The sequence below is a fragment of the Amphiura filiformis genome, chromosome 19 (genome assembly GCF_039555335.1).
Source record: "Amphiura filiformis chromosome 19, Afil_fr2py, whole genome shotgun sequence".
Classification (NCBI taxonomy): domain Eukaryota; kingdom Metazoa; phylum Echinodermata; class Ophiuroidea; order Amphilepidida; family Amphiuridae; genus Amphiura; species Amphiura filiformis.
Window position 1 is genome coordinate 49,911,758 of NC_092646.1, and position 19,508 is coordinate 49,931,265.

At 38.9% G+C, this 19,508-nt stretch overlaps 1 protein-coding gene across 1 annotated transcript; it reads left to right on the forward strand.

The window, feature by feature from the left end:
• Positions 1–2,855: 2,855 nt before the first annotated feature.
• On the forward strand, positions 2,856–18,221 carry LOC140141430 (lambda-crystallin-like). Its single transcript, XM_072163285.1, has 7 exons — positions 2,856–3,043; positions 7,697–7,778; positions 8,540–8,692; positions 9,333–9,494; positions 10,743–10,937; positions 12,546–12,651; positions 15,531–18,221. Exons 1-7 carry the CDS (start codon positions 2,871–2,873, stop codon positions 15,740–15,742), a joined length of 1,083 nt encoding a protein of 360 aa, XP_072019386.1. The 5' UTR covers positions 2,856–2,870; the 3' UTR covers positions 15,743–18,221.
• Positions 18,222–19,508: the final 1,287 nt, after the last annotated feature.

Genomic DNA, 19,508 nt, shown 5'->3' on the forward strand with positions numbered 1-19,508 from the left:
CACAATTAATTTGATATTTTGTTACTGGTTATTGTTTGGGATTAATATAAATGTCACTTAGCAATATTTATTTGAAGTTGTTGTCTTTTTATGATCGATAACCTCCGAAAGTCTGCAAACATCTGTTATTGTTGCATGTTTTTCCATTGAAAATCAAGGTTTGCAGACCTTTAAATCTGCTATAACATACAAAATTAGCTCTAAAATTCTAGAACAACGGCTGACATATTTTTTTCGCTGCAGTTAATGAGCCTTAAGGTTCATTGTAGCTAGTAGCCTAAAGGCAAATAAACAGAGGGGGTACTTCCATATTGAGGTTATGCTCCAGGGGAAGTCAGAATAGGCGGAACGGACTTTCGACACACGGTATACTAGAGTCACTAGAATGAACAATGGTCAATTCTCTTTAAATTGCACATCTTGTGCAAAAGGTTACTATTTTTGACTGTTTTGTCATGGTTGTAAATTCAATGCACTATGACTTCAAAAAAAAGCGCTTACAAATTGATATGTTACTACCCCCATGCCCCCTAGGGCCAGTACCCACCTCCACAGATGATGAGATGGCCGACTGTGTAGGACGTGCCGGAATTTTCTCCTCGTCCAAAACATCTGAGAAAACATGGATTCAGCAGTTTTCTCAGGACTTGGAAGATTAAACCAGGTGTTGCAGGCGTTGAATGTTTCAAATGTGGAACCGGTGTGGTCGGTAAAACAGACCAAGAATAAAATTTTCTTGGATATAGTTTGGAAAACACCAGTGAAACCGGATTTGAATATTCGCGTTACCACAGTCACGTGTGAGGACCCGCGGCAAAAACCGTCAGTTCAACTGAGTACAACAGGTGAGGAAACTGCCACGCCTACTCCATTGAACTCCTCGGATGTCACTGGGAATAAGCTAAGAATGAAGAAAAAATCGCCATCTACAAAGAAAAGAGATCGGAAGAGGTTTGAACAGTGGAAAGCTAGGAAAAACTTTACTGAAAAAATTCCACTTTCCTCATCGTGTGTACCGGCTCAATTTAACGTTGGTGGTGTGGTACAAACCCCGTTGGTGAAACTTCCCGGGGTTTCTGAGAACAGGCAGGAAACTCCGTCTGTACAGTTTGAGAACACAATACCTTGTCCCCCAGCCTCAGGCTTTGGTAGCGTTTTCGTCCCCGACTTCCACGTTTGGACCTGAACTTGGTCGTGCTGCCCGTGAACTTGAACAAACTTTGTTAAGGCAGTACCTGAAAATCACTGCCCGCCAGCCTGATCATCCGAACTTGAACGTAAAACTTGAACTTGAACCTGACGACGTACCTCTCCCAGTCATCCCACTCCCAGAAGAATACTTAATCAGCGAAACCCGAGTCCGAGTCTCTGGCTACTCTGTCTCTGCCAACTCCTCCTGGAACTAAGTCTGTGACATTCTTACAAGTTAATCAACCCTCGTCTGACTCTGAGACTGATTCTGAAGAAAGTGATGTTGATAGTTTGGTATCCAATGCTGAATACTGCCCCAGTTGCTTTAGTGTTGGAGGTAGAGCAATTATGGAGGTGCTCCCTAATGGAATGAGAGAATGCCCTGGTTGCTTGAATGAATATATTGTAACACTCCCCTGACCAAGATTAACTGCATGTTTTGCTCCGACGGTTTTGCCGTGTTTGCTGAAAATCGCACTTGTTTGTCGCCGCCAAGAAGAAGAACTTTGACTTTTGTATATATATTTGTGGATATAATTATTGTAAATTTGTGACTACAGTGTCATTATACTTGTGATTGAAACTTTGATGTTGTCGGGAGAGTGTTTTTGTGAACTCCCAAACTAAACTTTACTCCGTGATTACGGAGGTGCTCCTACACAAGAGGAGGAATTTCCACAAGAAAGAAAGAAAGAAAGAAAGAAAGTGGCGGCGCCAGGAATTTTTTTTGGGGGATTAGGCGTGTAATAAGGAATAATCATGTTGTGACATTTTGGTCATGAAAAATTTTATGAACCCCAATTTTTTTTGCAAAAATGTACCGTAAAATGGGGTAACTTAGGTCAGCGGGGTAGGCCTAACTTTGGTCGGTCAAATATATTTTTTTAAATGGTCATATTTTCGTACAGCAATTAGTCATTTTAGTCATAATTATTTGGTGTCAATTGGTTAAGAAATATGTTTGAAAGAAATAATAATCGCTCATGTCCAATTTCCTCGAAATTTCTGAAAAAATCAGGATTTTGGACCAAAAATGAGCATTTTTTTTTTTTTTAAAAAAAAAATAAAAATCGATATTTGTGAGCAAGGATATGTGTGCTTGATTAATTTTGTAGAGCCCAAATTTTTTTCTTCATGGAATGTAATACTCTGGCCAAAGTTGCGCCAAATGCGGGGTAACTTTGGTCAGGCTATTTTTAACCCCTAGGGCACCCTTACAAAATTATTAAAACTCTTTTTCAACTTCAATGTGTAGAAGGAACCCTAATGTCATAAAAAGAGATAATTCGAAATACAATTGGTTTTGTTTGGAAGCAGTGGTTTATCTGAAAAGTGCCCAAAGTTACCCCATTTTACGGTACGACCCCCCGTATATTTGGGACACCTTCCCCGCCACCCCCTTCAGAAGAAAATGAATTGTTTAAAGTCGCTTTTTCCGATGTTCAGCAACAGTCAACAGAGCGATATAAAGCAAAAATTGGCCGATTTGGTTTTGGATCGAGTCGCCGGTGTTGGGCCGAATTTGTTTGGGCCGAGATAGTTTTGGGTCAAGTTGTTTCGAGAGCCCAAGCGCAATTTTAGCCTAAGTTAATAAAACCTCACGTTTATACACGCACAAACCTGATCACGCGTAGATGTTTATTGACCAAAAACTTATCCTAGCGTCGACTGCAGCAAAAATGGCGACCACTGAAGAACAACAAGACATTGAAAACGAAGAAAAGGAGCTGGAAACGGGGGCTAGAGACGCTGCAGAGGAAGAAGACAATGTAGAAAACGACGGAAATTCAGCAGGTTATGAAGAAGAAGAAGAAGCCTTGTCTGGATCTAGGAAAATCGGAATTGTTGGAAGGTATTGGGTGCATGTTGTATACATTTTTGAAGCTGCCGAATTCAGCAGTCTCACACTGGTCTTCTTCAAACATGTCAAAGTTCTAGTGCCAGACATAAAGCTCGAGATACTCTAGCTAAAATACAGGTTTACATTTACTATCTTACATTATCTTGCTGTATTTCAGCTTGAGCGCCATATAGGTAGAGAACCCGGGTTTTTTGGAGAACAATATTACGTAAGTACCGTCATAAGACAAAGAAGAAACCCGCCCCGCCGCGAACCTGGTCCTAGTAGCCTAGCCTAGTAGAACTCTGGCCATAGTATCCGTTTTTACTTCCACTAGGGCCAGAGGCACTTACATTGAAAAATTTGTTGGGCATGCTTGAACGATCCAGTACAAAAAATTAAAGCATTTCAATTGATCGAACCAATACAAATGTGTGTCAGGTCACATAAATAATAAAACCCACTTGAGAACACACAATCGTTGGTCATTTCTAAAGATGCATTTATACTCAATCGCTTTTGCAGAAACCTGAATCGCACGCATGATCAGTGTACTAAATCGCCATCGTATTTGCCTGCTGAGCATGCGCATGATTCGCTGTTTTTCAAAAGCGACACGTAGCATGGTAGGCCTACAAATGTATATTGACACCCTCTGTGTCGGTCAACGTTCTCTAAAATTGCACACATAACTTGTGCAGTTAACAACAATGATTCAGTCTGATGATGAGTAACCCATGGGTATAAACACAGCTTTACACAATGACTAATTCACATCTAGGCACATAAGACCATGTTCATGTAGGCCCTACCGTTACTCAGCCAAACATGGCAGAGTAGGTCCCGGATTTTCGGTACATGTTCCTATCTCCTCAACGTTATACCTTTCCAACAAGGAAAGAGATACGAAAAGCGAACATCTACCGGAACCCGCCCTACTGATTTATTCATTGTACTTATTATTGCAATTTGCCTCCACACATTACGTAATCAACACAAAGGCTTAAAGCTTTTGTGAGGATAGTGAGTGGATAAGAAACTGACAGCGGAGGATACGACGACATGCCAATTTTTAGTTGTCAATCATGACTTGTCGCAACGTTTTAGTATTTTACTACATGGCATTCCACAAGCACCATGACAAATTATGCCGTATTTTTCCAAAGATCATCTCATATGAAGTAAGCTGAATGCGATCTGTAGGCCTACTTTTGTAACATTCCGATCGCTTTTGATCAGCTATTAATCAGCGAATTTGCTTGAAAACATGTGAGTTCATGTTGTGTAAACATAATTAGCATGGACACAAATGAAATTACGATGCAATACAATGCAATTTGAATGCGCAGCAGATCTATAGAAATAAGGCTGCCCGCTTTTAGGTAGAATTAGACTACAACTGGACATATATTTAGCTTGAGATACTAAAATTACATTTACTATCTCACATTATCTTGCTGTATTTCAGCTAGAGCCCCATATACATGTAGGTAGAAAACCCGTTTTTCTGAGAACAGTATAAGTAATAGACTAGTGTACTGTACATTATATAATCTTTTATTTTATTTTACTATTTAATACTAAGATAAACGTATGTTTGTATTGAATTTCTTGATTTTCAAAGACGACTATGCGCAAGATTTTACTAACACTCGCGGCAGCTTTGAGACACAGGATTTAATTAAGATGGCCTGACGCAAATTTATGCATATTCTTATTATATTTAAATATATTCGAATAATGCAAATTAGTTTGTTTTGTGTGAAGTAGGTTTACTTAAATTGAATAATTAGGCACACAGTTTGATTAAAACATAGGACAAGGAAATCAATCTACCTTTGTCCCCCCCCCACCCAAAAACGCTCAACGGGCCATGCAAATTAGGCAAGAACCTCCGTCCCCGGGATACTACAATGTAGGTATCCCATAAATATGGATTATCTTTGAACATCATGAGTTATGTTTTGCCATAAAATGTTGGGCTTCTTGTACATTATGCTTCTTATGTATTCAGTCAGATGTGTTGGTTATTCCCATGTTATTTTACACAAAATTAGGGTTAAGGTTTAGAGTTAGTTTAAGGTTAGGATTCGGGTTATGATTTATAGGGTTATGATTAGGGCTATGATTAGGATTAATTAGGGTTAGGATTATCGGCCGATTGGCTGATCAATTCCCTCTTTGATCTGCCGATTCGATCACCAATTACCAATTCCCCAATTGTAAACAATGGCTGACATCGCCATGAGTAAATTTCACCCGTATGTTGAAAGGGTACTTGTACGCAAAGTATTGCCATAATTATGTATGCTCTGCAAGCACAAAAATACACTCCCGTGCTCATTTACAATACTTAATTTAACCATGATTATTCTAAGTTCAATTTACCTTTTCCCCCTGATATCCGAGTCCGTCGACGTCGAATCATTCGATCGCCCCATTTTAATATTGTGTTGACGTTCAAGTCAGTATTGAGTTTTGCACACTGCCCGTAGCTCTTTCCAATCTGACATGCACATGTTTAACCCGGAAGTAAGAACTACAATTGTACATGTTCATCTGTTGGCCGTACGGCGTACGACGTACATACATGTGCATGCGGGGAATTACCTGATTATCTCAGCTGTGTGCCTGAATCACGGTATGATTATAGGTTTATCGCCTACAAAACCTGTTCTTTTGCTAAATTTCGCTTGATTTAACTAGTCTAATTCAAAGAAATAAATACCAATAAATGAATACTTGTTAAGCTTCAACAATGACTTTCATGATATTGGGTGATCGGTGCATTACATCGGCGGATGAAGGAAAAATCGGCCGATGCCGATCATTACCGATAACTAAGGATAAGCTAATAATCGGTCCGATTTGGAAGCTACCGATCTCATCGGTCAGTCTCTAGTTAGGATTAGCTTACACAAAATGGATTTGTTGCTCCAAAAGTGAATGCTTTTAAAACAAGAAACAGGGAAGGAAGTTCCTGTTTGGATATTGTAAATTTGTCATTTCAGTTTGAAGCACTTATCACACATGATATTTCTGAGCTCCGATTATGTTGTGACAAAATCTGTTTGGATTTTGCCAACTCTTTTATAAGTCAATTGGTTGCCAAAGTTAAGATCTGAGCAAGTCAGAAGACTCTACGTGATGCCAACACATCAATTTACTGTGCCTAAAACATGCACACTAAAAGAAAGGTACGCTCAAAGTGCAATTTCTTTCATGAATGAAATTGCTAGTATATTTTTCTTTTAATGCTTTTGATCATTGATTTATATTTGGATTTTGATATTTGTTGTTATGGCTTTTGAGTTTGGTGTGAGTGGGAGTGTGTGTGAATATCGAATAATGAGTTTGATGATGTCCTTCTTCTTCCGAATTGGTGTCAACTTCATTGATGAAGGCTCAGACACGGAGTGTGTGGCAGGCTAATTAGTCTAAATTGATTAGGGCTTCTTTAAATGCTGCTGGAGATGGTGCTTTGAGGACTGTTTCAGGTAGAAGATTCCACTCCCGGATAGTGTGGGGAAAAAGAAGCTGGTTCAGTGATAATCAGTACGGGAGTGTGGTATGTGGTAGGGGAGTGTGTTTTCAGAGCGCGTTGGTGTGGTGAGATTTTTGGATGTGATAAACTGACTGGGTTTAACAGCAACATGGTTGTGATAAATTTTTTAAAACATTGAGAGTCTTGCATTCCGTCTTTCTGCCGGAGTAGGCCATGATAGAGTTTTGAGCATTCCAGTTACGCTGTTGGTGCGACAATATTTGTTTAATGTGAATCTTGTTGCATGTCGCTGTACCATCTCAAGTTTTTTGGTGAGATGGTCAGCAGGGGTCGCGCTAGAACAAAGTACCGTATTCCAGAGTCCGCAGGGACCCCCGAACTTGCAGAAAATCTGAAAGTAGGGGGTCCGTAGTAGAGTTTGGCGAGTCAGAGATGCACAAATGCAGCATAAACAGTATGTCTGCGGTAGTACTAGATTGAAAAGCTGGAGGTCTGCAGGGACCCCTGAACTCGCAGAAAATTTTAAAATAAGGGGTCCTAACTGTATTTTGGTGAGTCCGGGACCCCAAAAAGCAGCCTAGCGCTACCCTTGATGGTCAGTGGGGTGTGTGTGATGTGAGGAAATTGAAGGGATGATAATTAACTTAACAGGTTCATATGGAGTTATTTCGGAGTATTGGGATTACAATTATTTTGCATCTAACCTGTACTATTTATGGAAGAAATTAAGGATGTGAAGGTATCCTTACAAGTACGGTAACATAACAAAGATCTATAATACGGGGGTACATGAATCTGCATTCAAGGATTTTAACGTCAGTTCAATATTTGCTTTAATAATGGAAGAGTTTAACTTCAACACTACACTATTTTTTGCTCGCCTGGAACGTATTCACTAGTTCGACTAGCATCTTCAGCAGATTCACTCGGTCGGACATCTGGGAACATTGTCCCCTTCGTCCCCTTTGCACTAGCGCGCATAGCAACCAGCTTGAGATAGGGGAACTTCACATGCGCACACTGGTTTTACAAGGCTATTTCCCCTTTGTGACGTCAGCCCAACCAAGAGAATGGTGATGCTGTGATAATATCTTGTCTAATATCCACTCAAATATTTGCTTTGTTTTAATCATGTATGAAATACTATTGTTCTTTTGCAGTGGTTTGATAGGGAGAAGCTGGGCAATGATATTTGCAAGTGCTGGGTATACGGTTTCGCTTTATGATATTGAATTCAAGCAGGTAAGGTACTAATGCTCTCTAATGCTCTGCATGCTAGCCATAGGCTTCAATATCAAAAGTCACTCCAAGTTTTGAGATATATTCTCAAAATATCAAGAGCTATTCTAAGATTGAGTCGTAAATCAAAACCTACCAAAATTATGTCCATTTTTGTCCAAATCGATGCAGAACTGATGACACAATGACCTTTTGAATGCACCTACCCAGGATTTAGCCCTCTAATGAAGTTGCCGTCGGTACCCCAGCCCTGCCCTTTCATTATAAAATCATCTATCTATGTTTGTGTGTGTTTCCTTTGCTTTTGAGTAATTGCCTTGGTGCCCTTCTCAAATTTTCAACAGTTGCCATGATGCCCTCTTGAAATATTACAAACTGCCGTGCTGCCTTGCCTTTTTAGTGAAAATCTAAGGCAATTTTCAACTTGCCCTAAAAAAGTTGCCGTGCCCCTTCAGATCCTTAATTCGAGGGCTGGACGGATCTTTTCACAGTAATCCACATGGGGATTTGCGAGGTAGCGATCTTTACATGAATCCACATGTGAATCGATTCATGGATTCGTGGGGAAATTCTACCTCTGTTATACATAAAACAAACCTGTTAAAGTGTTACACAATCTCCTGATAAAAGCAAACTAAATTCATCATCCTGGACCACTTTGTGTTAATGAGTTTCCACTGTATGCACAAGAGACACCTTATCTGTGATGTTCATTGATTTAGGAAACAAATTTTTTCTGTCATATTGCATTACAAACTATCCAGGTTGAAGATGCCATAGAAGACATCAAGAAACAGCTTCATGACCTCTACCGGCAAGGACTTCTACGTGGAGACCTCTCTGTTGAAGAACAGCTGTTGCTTATCACTGGCAGTAATGACTTAGGAGAAACAGTCACAGGAGCACAGCATGTAATAGTAAGTAGGCTTAGCTCAGGTGTATATTGAGCTATTCCAATTGAAGTCCATACACTTCTTATGGAACACATGACCGGGGTACTCAAGTTGGTTTGGGTAGGGGTGTGCTGCTGAGAATTTGAAAGTTGTCCCATCAATATACCAATTTTGCAAGAAATTTGAACCCATGGATATGCAAATAGTCACAAAGTGTCCTAGTTTTTACAACATTTTCCCTAAATTTCGGGGAAGTTTCCTGAATTTTTGCTAAAGTAAGACAAAATTGAGCTATTTTAGCCAAAAATCACCAAAAATTTTGAAAAAAAGACCTGGCAGCTACACCAAAATTGGCTTAGAAAAGGGGTAAATAGGGCCTATATATACCAAAAGGTCTCATCAGCAGGCTATGTTAGCACATCTATGACAATGACAAAGGTACCAAAATCTGAATTTTATAATTTTTACGATTGTCCGGATGAGCAAATCACTGAATGGGCCTTTAAATGGAAGCTACCCAATTGTCTATTCTATTTGAAACTCATTCTCCCTCTGTGGAAGACTTTAGCTAAATCTTCCACAGGGGTAGTGTGGATTTTAAATGGAATAGCCCATTATATTGTATATTGGTAACATTTATCTCCTTGTTCTTTTACTTTACCAGGAATGTGTGCCAGAAAAATTACCGCTTAAAGAGAAGGTATTCAAACAGATTGAGCAGTTTGCTGATGATCACACAGTGCTTAGTAGTTCTACATCATGTATACCCGCATCAAGGTTTACTGAAGGCTTGAAGAGGAGAAACCAGTGTATTGTAACACACCCAGTAAGTCTTCTGATGCATGCATACACACCCCACACACCCCTACATATACTACGCCAATAAAGTATCCTTACACTTGGAAAAATAATCACAATTTCAAAACTGAACAATATTGGGGTAAAATTTTTAATAGATGTGCTATCTAATCCTGCACATTATGACACCAAATTGAATCCAATGTGACCTCCAGAAGTTACAAGCAATTGAATAGACGAAGGTCCCGCTTTTAAAAGTGACAAACTGGCCTATAAAAGGCGCAAAAAGATTCCAACAAGCGCAACAAAGAGACAACACAGTTTCTTCAATGAAGCGTTATTTAAAGCAGTTTTTATTTCAGTTTTTACTTCTCTGTACTTTTCATAACTTTCATTTTATTTGTCAGTTCTTTTGTTTCAGTTTTCTTTTGTTCCTTTTGTTTTAAATTAAAGCCAAACGCATAAATTAGCCATTCACCACTCTCAAACCAGATGTCTAGTCTGTGGAGTTTTGAATAGGCCAGTTTGTCACTTTTAAAACTGGACCTTCGTCTAATCAAATGCTTGTAACTTTGCTTCTTGAAGTCACATTGGATTCAATGTGGTGTCATAATGTGCAGGATTAAATTTTACCCCAATATTGTTCAGTTTTGAAATTGTGATTATTTTTCCAAGTGTAAGGATACTTTATGTAACAGGTGTCAGTAAATTATTTATGAGACCATCAATAATATACCGTAAAAATTTGTATAAGCATATGTGCCTGTTAATGAGTTGCTTGGACAGGAACAAACTTTTAGGGTAGTTGAACTTTTTCATTTTTTTCTTTTGGGTATACAAATATCTGTAACCATGGTAACACATACCATATATCTTCGAATAGTCGCCCGGGGGCGTTGCATTTTCCAAAAGGGGGCTTTTGTTAGAGGTCATTTTTAGAGTGATAATTCCTGAATAAAATTATTAGGTTAGCTTTCAGCTCATGTTGAAATGACGAACTATGAACTTAGGAACGATGACTTCCGGTTCACTTCCGGGTTTACGATCAGATTTAACTACAGATGCCTTCATCGACCATGTGTGCACCTTGGTAAGCTTACTACACAAGATAGCATGGAACTATCAGCATTTTTTAAACATATTGGTTGAAAACATGGTGGGGGTGTTTATCAAAAAGGAACTACTATTCAAGGATATACAGTATATTTGTAGATTAAAAGAAAAAATTGAAATTACATGATTTGATAAGAGCATTGTCGTTTTATCCATCTTGCAGGTCAACCCACCATACCATGTACCACTAGTAGAAATTGTCCCATCACCATGGACAGATGAGGACATCGTCCTGAGGACAAGGAAGCTATTACAAGAAATAGGACAGGTTCCTGTAACGCTTAAAAATGAACTACCAGGGTTTGTACTCAACAGAATACAGTATTCAATCATCAACGAGTGTTATAAATTAGTTGCGGTAAGTTCTAAATAATGTTGCAGTCCAGAGAAGATTTCATACCCTTCCCAGAATCCTTTGCAACATTTCATCAGATGATACTCCCATTGTGGGGGGCAGGTTGTTCAGTTCCCCGGAATGGAGTCTGATTTCGGTGTGTAAGTGGGGGGGGGGGACACGTGCCCCCCCTGGCCACTTCCTTTTGCGCATGCCAATGTTACTTTGTACAGGTTCCCTTTGTTTTCATGTTGAGAATAGACTGGCTAAACATAGGCAAGAACATATTTTGTAAGATCTGGATATGCTCTGTTCATTGAGGTACTTTTTGTCACTATCAATTCAACCCATGTTGCACTAGATTAGCAAATCAGTACAGAAAATTGAAATGGGAGAAATGCATTGTAGGAAGTGTACAATATCTTCTCTGGTTGCAGTTCAACTGAGGGTGTAACTTATCAGGTAATTGTGTGCCCGGGGTACCATTATGGGTGGGAATGCGGGTACCTGTATGCCAACGATCAAATCAAAGAGTAGTGCGAAATTTGGGCTCAGAAAATGTCATCAAATTGTTTGTCTCCAAGCAGTTGTGTGTGAGTTAGCAATGATATTTGTGAAAATATTTAATTGTGAGTTACATGTAGCAATGATATTTAGTGAAAATACATACCTGCAAAATATTTGTTTGACGTATGCATATGGTTGTGATCTTTAATATTGTTGAGTTAATCTCAGGAATTGAACTCTGGCCTCTTGGAATTGGATTTTGTGGCTGGGGTCACCTCATTATAGTTTGATCAACTTGTAATAGGCGGGAAATGTTAGGCTTTTACCTCTACGCCAAAAAGTAAACCCATGTTAAGAGTGTTATTACTATTAGGTGACCTGTCTGGTCTATATTTTATAGTATAGGAATTGAATTAATAATTCTTGATGCTTCTGGCCAGATGTCACAAGAACACTCAAAATAAAACATTTTGATATCAATCCGCGATGTTATAAGGCCCACCGATTACGAGCTGATCAAACTGTAGTGCCATTGAAGTTAATGAACTAAGACAAGGCCTGTAAACCTATGAAATAATGACCAAAGTTTTGAAATTGGACAATAACAGATTATTCCAACTAAATGAGGAGCCTGACACCAAGATAGGAAATAAACAGGGCTATGGGTCTTATTTCAGGTCCGTTACTTGCCTGCTGTAGCTACACGTTTTGTTCGGATCCATAGCCTATTACCATTGAATGTATATACTCAGAAAATAGGATAACCAAAATGGGGTTATCTGCAATTTGAGGTCAGAATTTGAGCTATTGTTGTGGAATGAAAGCTAAAGAACTGTGCCATTGGTTATTAGACCACTTATGCTAAAATTCTATCTGTTATTAAAACAGAAGCAAGTCCTGTTTTGTAAAAAAGAGTCCCAGTTACAACTTAATTCAGGTGAACCAGGGCTCACTTTTTTCCCAAACTGAGTCCAGGTAGAAAATCTCTTATTTTCACCATTACCTTACACAAATTTGTTGGGCCATTGCAGTGTCCTTCTCCATGAGCAAAACATGGCGGAGGCCAATTTCTGCAAGGGTGACCTATCTCTATGATGCTAACATGACACATGTTTTGTCTTGTAGGGTGGTGTAATGACAGCAGAGGATGTAGACAAAGTGATGACGGCAGGTCTTGGTATGCGCTATGCCTTCTTAGGTCCATTTGAAGTCATGCATCTCAATGCTGAAGGTAAAGTGGGCCCTATATTTTATGTTATATACTTCATTAATATATTCTTGTTCATTGATTGGTTAAAAGTGGATCACATGACCAAAAATAGTTCTACCATCAGTACTCCTATCAGTAATTACCTCTAAGCCGTAAATAGTATTTTCAATGTCCGGGATGAGCCGTAAATAGTACCTCCAAGCCGTAAATAGTACTTTTGACCATGCCTTCCGGCATCTCAAAACCAGTATTATGGCCCGAGGCGTAGCCGAGGGGTATAGTCATGGTTTTGAGATCACCAAGGGCCTATAATTTTAACCATGCCCGAATAAAAAGCAGTCAATATTTGTTTTATATACCAAATCTTAAGATTCTTGTCATCTGTTTGGTTAAAAGCATCGATTTTGGGAAGAGAAATTAATAGTTTCAATGCGAACGGCACACAGATTACAATCTGCGATTTCTGCGTATTTATAGCGCGTGAAAACATTAACGCGTGCGTAATATGATTTTACGCTGGGAAAAACGCGCAGTTTGATCGTGACGCACGTGACCGGTCCATAGTTCATTTCCATGGACCGGTCCATAGTTCATTTTTTGCGGGCATAGTTAATTCAATGACTGCACTTTCAACCAATCAGATGACAGGAATCTATATATGAGGTATATAATTAAAACTATGGTCCTTCGTTGAGATCAATTAATACTATTTTCCTTCGGGGCTGCGCCACTCAGGAAAATAGTACTATTGATCTCACCTCGGGCCCGTAGTTTTAACCAGAACCTCTCATGGCAGTATATTATACAAATATATACTGCCATTAGAGTTCTGGTTAAAACTATGGGCCGAGTGAATCAATAGTACTATTTTCCTGAGGGGCGCAGCCCAAGGAAAATAGTACTATTGATCTCAGCGAGGGACCATAGTTTTAACAGAACCTCGAATGAAGGCAGTATATATTTGTTTTATATCCTTCATTCATAGATTTTTTGTTCATTGATTGGTTAAAAGATTATATGAAAACTCCACCATGCTTCAAGATAGGCCTAGGTAGGGCCTATGCACGGCAGTCCGGTTTAGGCGGTTCAAAAACTCGCACTGTCATGTTCATGTGTTAGTGGTTTTAAGCTTACTCACTGTCAGTGTTTATTTGTTCAAGTTGTTACATGTAAAAAGATTTAGCCTACATGCATGACATGTGTAAACTCGAAGGCCATCGTGCCCGGGCCATCGTGCAATCGGGATAGGCCTCCATACGCACGGTACTAGGCCAGCTACCTTCATGCATGCATGCATGGCCTAGGCGGTCCGAGACTGGTCTCGCATTGTCAGTGTTTGTTTTAAGCTTACCGTGTCACTGTCGCTCTGAATCTGACTGTGTTGGTCTGTGGTATGAATTCAGTAAATATTCCTGCGCTAGAACTGGTAACAATTCAAATTAAACAGCTGAAATTGTGATCTTCTTCAGCAGTAGCAGCCCACTCCAGCTTGATTTATATTTCGCTATTTTTGTGTTTTCGTTTCTCGGCAGTGACAAAATACTCTTATAGTCAATGTCAAGTTCAATGTTATTGTTATGCTTTATGGACTGCGGCGTGGGTATGTTGTTATCCGTAAATAGTAAATATCCAAAATTACTATTTACGGCTTGAAGGTACTATTTACGGACGTAAATAGAACTTATTTGCACTTCCTCACAGAATAGTGTGTTTATTTTTGATCACGTGACACACTTTTAACCAATCAATGAACAAGAATCTATGAATGAAGGATATAAATTTGTATATTATTTTGTGTCTTTATAGATTTTTTTGACTATTCCTGGTTGTGTAAAGCACCCAGAGGCATTTGCATTAGGCAGTATATTAAATCTGTCATTATTGTTATTATTATTATTGTTAGTTTACTAAAAGAATAGGGATCACTGGGCTATGCCAGTTGAAATCCATACACCCCCTATGGAAGACATGACCTTAATCTCCCACACAGGGGTGTATATTTCAAATGGAGTCACCCATTTGGGTAACCCCATTTGTAATCTACACCCCCTTTGTTGGAGATTAAGGTCATGTCTTCCATAGGGGGTGTATGGATTTCAACTGGCATAGCCCAGTTAATATTTACACTGGGAGAGAAAATTAGGATGAAACTCTTCTTTTTTTTTTTTCTCAGATAAGAAGGGGGGGCACAAAGTTTGAAATGAAGGAATCCCAGGCCTGAAATGTGTTTCACCAAACTATTAGCACATGGTAGCGCAAGAGCAAATTTGTGTTTCAGAACAGCCCATAGAGCAGTACGGGTGTTAACTATGACAGAGCTATCACATTTTCTTTCATTACATCTAACCAAAACATACTTCTGGCCTACAGTTTCACTGGGATTAAAAGAAAAATATCAGCTTACGTCTGATGTCAAGACAGGCAGGTAAATAGCACTTGAGATTTTTTCAAATGCGTGGGCAACAGCAATGGAGCTGCCCAGCTAGATGAAAAGAATTTCACTTGTTATTTAGGCATGAGAGTTTACAGGTTTAAACTCATAGTAGCCATAAAAACGAATAAAAATATCCGTCTCTCAACACGCAATATTCAAAATTCCTGGGCGCCGAAATTGTCAAGTGCAATGACGTCCGAGTAATACAATGAAGATGGATGACAATTTAGCACAAATAACTATTATGCCATTGCACTTAGACAATGTTGGCGCCGGAATTTTGAATATCGCGTGTTAAGAGCAGACTGTTTTTATGGTCAATGTGAGATTGTTTTAAATAAAACCACATGATTAGTGCTTGATAGTTATTTTTCTAACATATAAGGCATAATCTCATCATTGCCGGAGACCCCCTTTAAGAAGAACAGCTTTATTCTTTTACATCGATTCAATTTGATTTGTGCAGGTTTCGGCAACTACATTGAAAGGTACGGGCCGACGATCAGAACTGTGAGTAATACGTTTGGACCTCCACCGACCTTCATCGGTCCCGGAACGGAGAAAGTCAAGAAACAACTAGAGGACCTCATTCCGTTAGATCAGCTTGAAGAGAGACGCCAATTACGCGACGCTAAAGTAGCCGCTTTATCAAAACTTAAGAGGGATTTGAACTCATAACAATAGGGTGTTAAGGGCTGGGGAAATTTCAGATGCTATCTTTATCTGTGGTTGAGGGCGCCACTTGTATTTCACGTTGTCACCTGCAAACGAGGACTTTCAAAAAGTACCCAAAGCAAGTATTTTTTATTAGTGTAAAATAGAGCCAAAGCAAGCAATACACGGTCGTTGTCCTACCCTAAGCAAGTAGTTTGCTGTTATGAGTGGCGATGAACACACCTAAAACAACCGGTAGCGATCAGTCAAGAGGCTTGAAGAAACACCTGTGAAAAAGCACATGTTTTGAGGAGTTTTTGAGTACAATGAATTTTACCTTCATTTCAACTGAGTTTTGTTGGCATCTTGGTACGAGATTAGCTACCTTTTTCGAGCAACATCTGTGTGTTTAAGGTACCCTCTTCACCCATATTTGCTGATTTGATACCCTTTATAATTAGGGAGGTACTCGCATATCATGCCCAGCCAAAAAAAAACTCCTTTGTACTTGTTTTTTGTATGCGGGTGATATACAACTTGAAATACAGAAACCCCTGGGGTAGAGGCTAGGCTGATGATTGTGAGGTGGTGAGTTTTTATTCCATGTGTTTTTGTGAGTAACATATTCTGGGTCTAGCAGTTGAAGGGAGGATCAATTAAGAGTGTTATGGCTACCATGGCTGCAGTATTCTATCCTCCCTTCCTCTCACCTTGCCTCATCTTCTCGGAAGTAAGACATATGTGACACGATCAAGGGAAATCGCTAATATTGATTTTGAGATACATGTATTGGCAAAGAAAGTGTTAAAATTCTTTTGTTTTATGTTGTTTTCAGCAATTGATAAATTCCTGTAACTTCGCAAAGAAAGGTCGTATCAACATGCGGTTTTCAGGTATTGAAAGTACCAAATCTCCTCTTTAGAAATACATGTAAAACTCATTTTTGACCAGGGTCGACATGCGACTCATTCCCCTTGATCATGTCACATATGTTAGTGCTTCCTGAAGCAGAGAGAGTGCTTCCTGGAGCAAAGGTTTATGTAGACTGCACAAAGAGATTTGACCCAAAGAGAACCAACTCGGAATTGCCCCGTGCGAATGCTACATGGCAAATCCACCATATTGGTTTCTCACGCATGGAGGCCAAAATGGTGTACCGCCAACATTTATTGACAAAGCATGAAATTGAACAATAATATGCATCATTAAGCTAGAGCGTTACAAAGGTTTATCAGAGCATGGCAAAATAATCTGTGGGTATGTTTTGCCCTCCATGATCTATACGCAAACATGGTTTAGTTGGTTCTCTTTGAGTGTAATATCTTTGAGACTGTCTGATTGGGCTATTCCAGTTGAAATCCATCCATCCCCTATGGAAGAAAGGACCTTAATCTTCCATACAGAGGTGTAAGTTTCAAATGAAGTCATCTATTCAAGTAATCCCATTTGAAATTCACAACTCATGATTATTAAGTAGCCATAACATATTGAAAGCCTTATTTCAAGTTGTTTGTGATGATGTCGGGGGAAAAGAATTCATCCAATCGAAAATGTTGTTATCATTGGCGGAGAGTTTGTGTTTATGTAGAGTGATGGGAATTAAGGCGGCTGCAGAGGAGTACTGACTCCGCCATGTTTATTTGTCGCTCATGGAGGCCACTTAATGTACCTCCGCATTATTTGCTACACGCCCGGCAAATATTGATTCAAAATTCATGGTTGTTTGCCTTATGTGTGTAATGTGTCATGGCAAAATGCGCATGCGCATATCTTTGAAATGCTCAAGTTAAAAGACGCAAATTATCGTTTGATTTCAGGGGGTCTTACAGGTAAACGCCAGCGGTACATTTAGTGGTCTCCATGAACGACAAACCAAGATGGCGTGCAATTTTGTGTCGGTAATCTTTGGGTATAATGTCTTTGCCACTCACAGATAAACCCCATGGTGAAGTAGTTGGTCTTGCTTTCCGTGTAAGAGGTGTCTGAATTCGGCTATCCAAGTTGAAATCCATACACCCCTATGGAAGACATGACCTTAATCTCCCACACATGGTGATTTCATTTAAATTTCAAATAAATTTAAAACACATACTCCATCTGTGGGAGATTAAGGACACATCTTCCATAGGGGTGCATGAATTTCAACTGGAATAGTCCAACTGATATTTTGTAGATACATTTTTTTCTATTTTAATGTATACAGTTTTATCATGTAGTGTATAATGTTATACTTATAGAGGACTATACCATTGTAAGTAATTATTCAGGTATTAGCAAAATCATTGACAATTCATCCAATCACTTTTCAAAAATCATCAGTTGAGAGAATGAGTGCACTTGACAAATCAGACACTTTTGGGCAGGTTATAAATTTTGAGGTTTTTACATATCTTAAATATAGAGATATTTTGCTCCATAACGCCATTTTCCCCAATGAAATCGGACATTCCTAAGAGAAGATAATGAGTTCGTAAGTTATGGTAATATAAAATTGGAAATTGAGATATCGACCAATATTTTTAACATTAATAACATCACACAAATTCAGACTTTGAAAATATTATTGACAATGTTGAGAGTAGGAATTACCTTGAAAAATATCTCGAAAAATACAAGATGCCAGTTATGTTCCGGTCAATATTTTTAACATTAATAACATCACAAATTCGCAACAAACCCAAATTGTGAAAAAATCACCCCAGATTTTTGGCTTTTTCTCCATTTTCTCCATTTCCCAAAAGTGTCTTCTTTTGACATGACACGTCACAAATGTCCCCTTTGTAGCAAATGTGTATTTTGTTTCAGTTGGTCATTCCTATCATGTGTAACATTCAATGCATGGTCTATGAAATAGATTCATTCATTTCACTTGTTAACAAAATAAATGTGATATTAGAAATAGTATTATTATTATTATTATTATTATTTTGCGAGACAGAGGATTGTATATCAGGCAATGCCAGGTTTATGCTCCCCCTCTGCCAAAAAGTTTGCCTCCTATAATTCACTCAAGAAGGGGGTACATATCGTTATTCCACCGCCTCTGAGCCAAGACGTTTTACAGTTAATACAGACACAGACATAATTCACATTTATATGCTATCTGTAGATATGTGTTGAAATGTCTGCAATGAAAGTTCAATGATACAAAAAACCGCATGCACACATGATGCATCAAATATTCAACATCGCATCTTTGAGATAAAGGAATAATTTGTTTGGCATTATCATTGTCAGTGTTTTATAATTTTTAGCTCATATAAGTGGTACATCACTTGGCCTATTATGTTTGGAACAATGATATGAAATCTCATAAATCATTGTTTCCATCTGTTTGAATGTCTTCATGTTTGTAAAATATGAATAAATTAGTGTCATTAACATGTTAAAAGATGATGAATATGTTTCTTTTGTGTGTTATTATTCTGGGGGTGCCGGGTGGGGGGGGGGGGGCACATTATAGTTTTGGTGGGTATGCTCCCCTGGAATTATGAGATGGTGAGTTTTTGGGAGTTAAAGGCATATCAGTAAAAGGGGGTCTTTTGGAGTTGGGAACAGTCAAAATCAAGGGTCTTTATTGTCTTTTTGGTTGAAAATTGCCTGAAAAATACAGAAATGTGAGGAATGAGTAATTCAGGGGTCTTTTGGGAGCTGAAATGGTCAGAATCGAGGGTCTTTCAGTGCTCTTGTTTTGGTAAAGTTCATGGGTCTATCTCAGAGCTGTGTGGTCCAAAAACAGGTGTCTTTCAGGAGGAGCATACCCGTATGGTCATTTTTACCTAGTACCCCC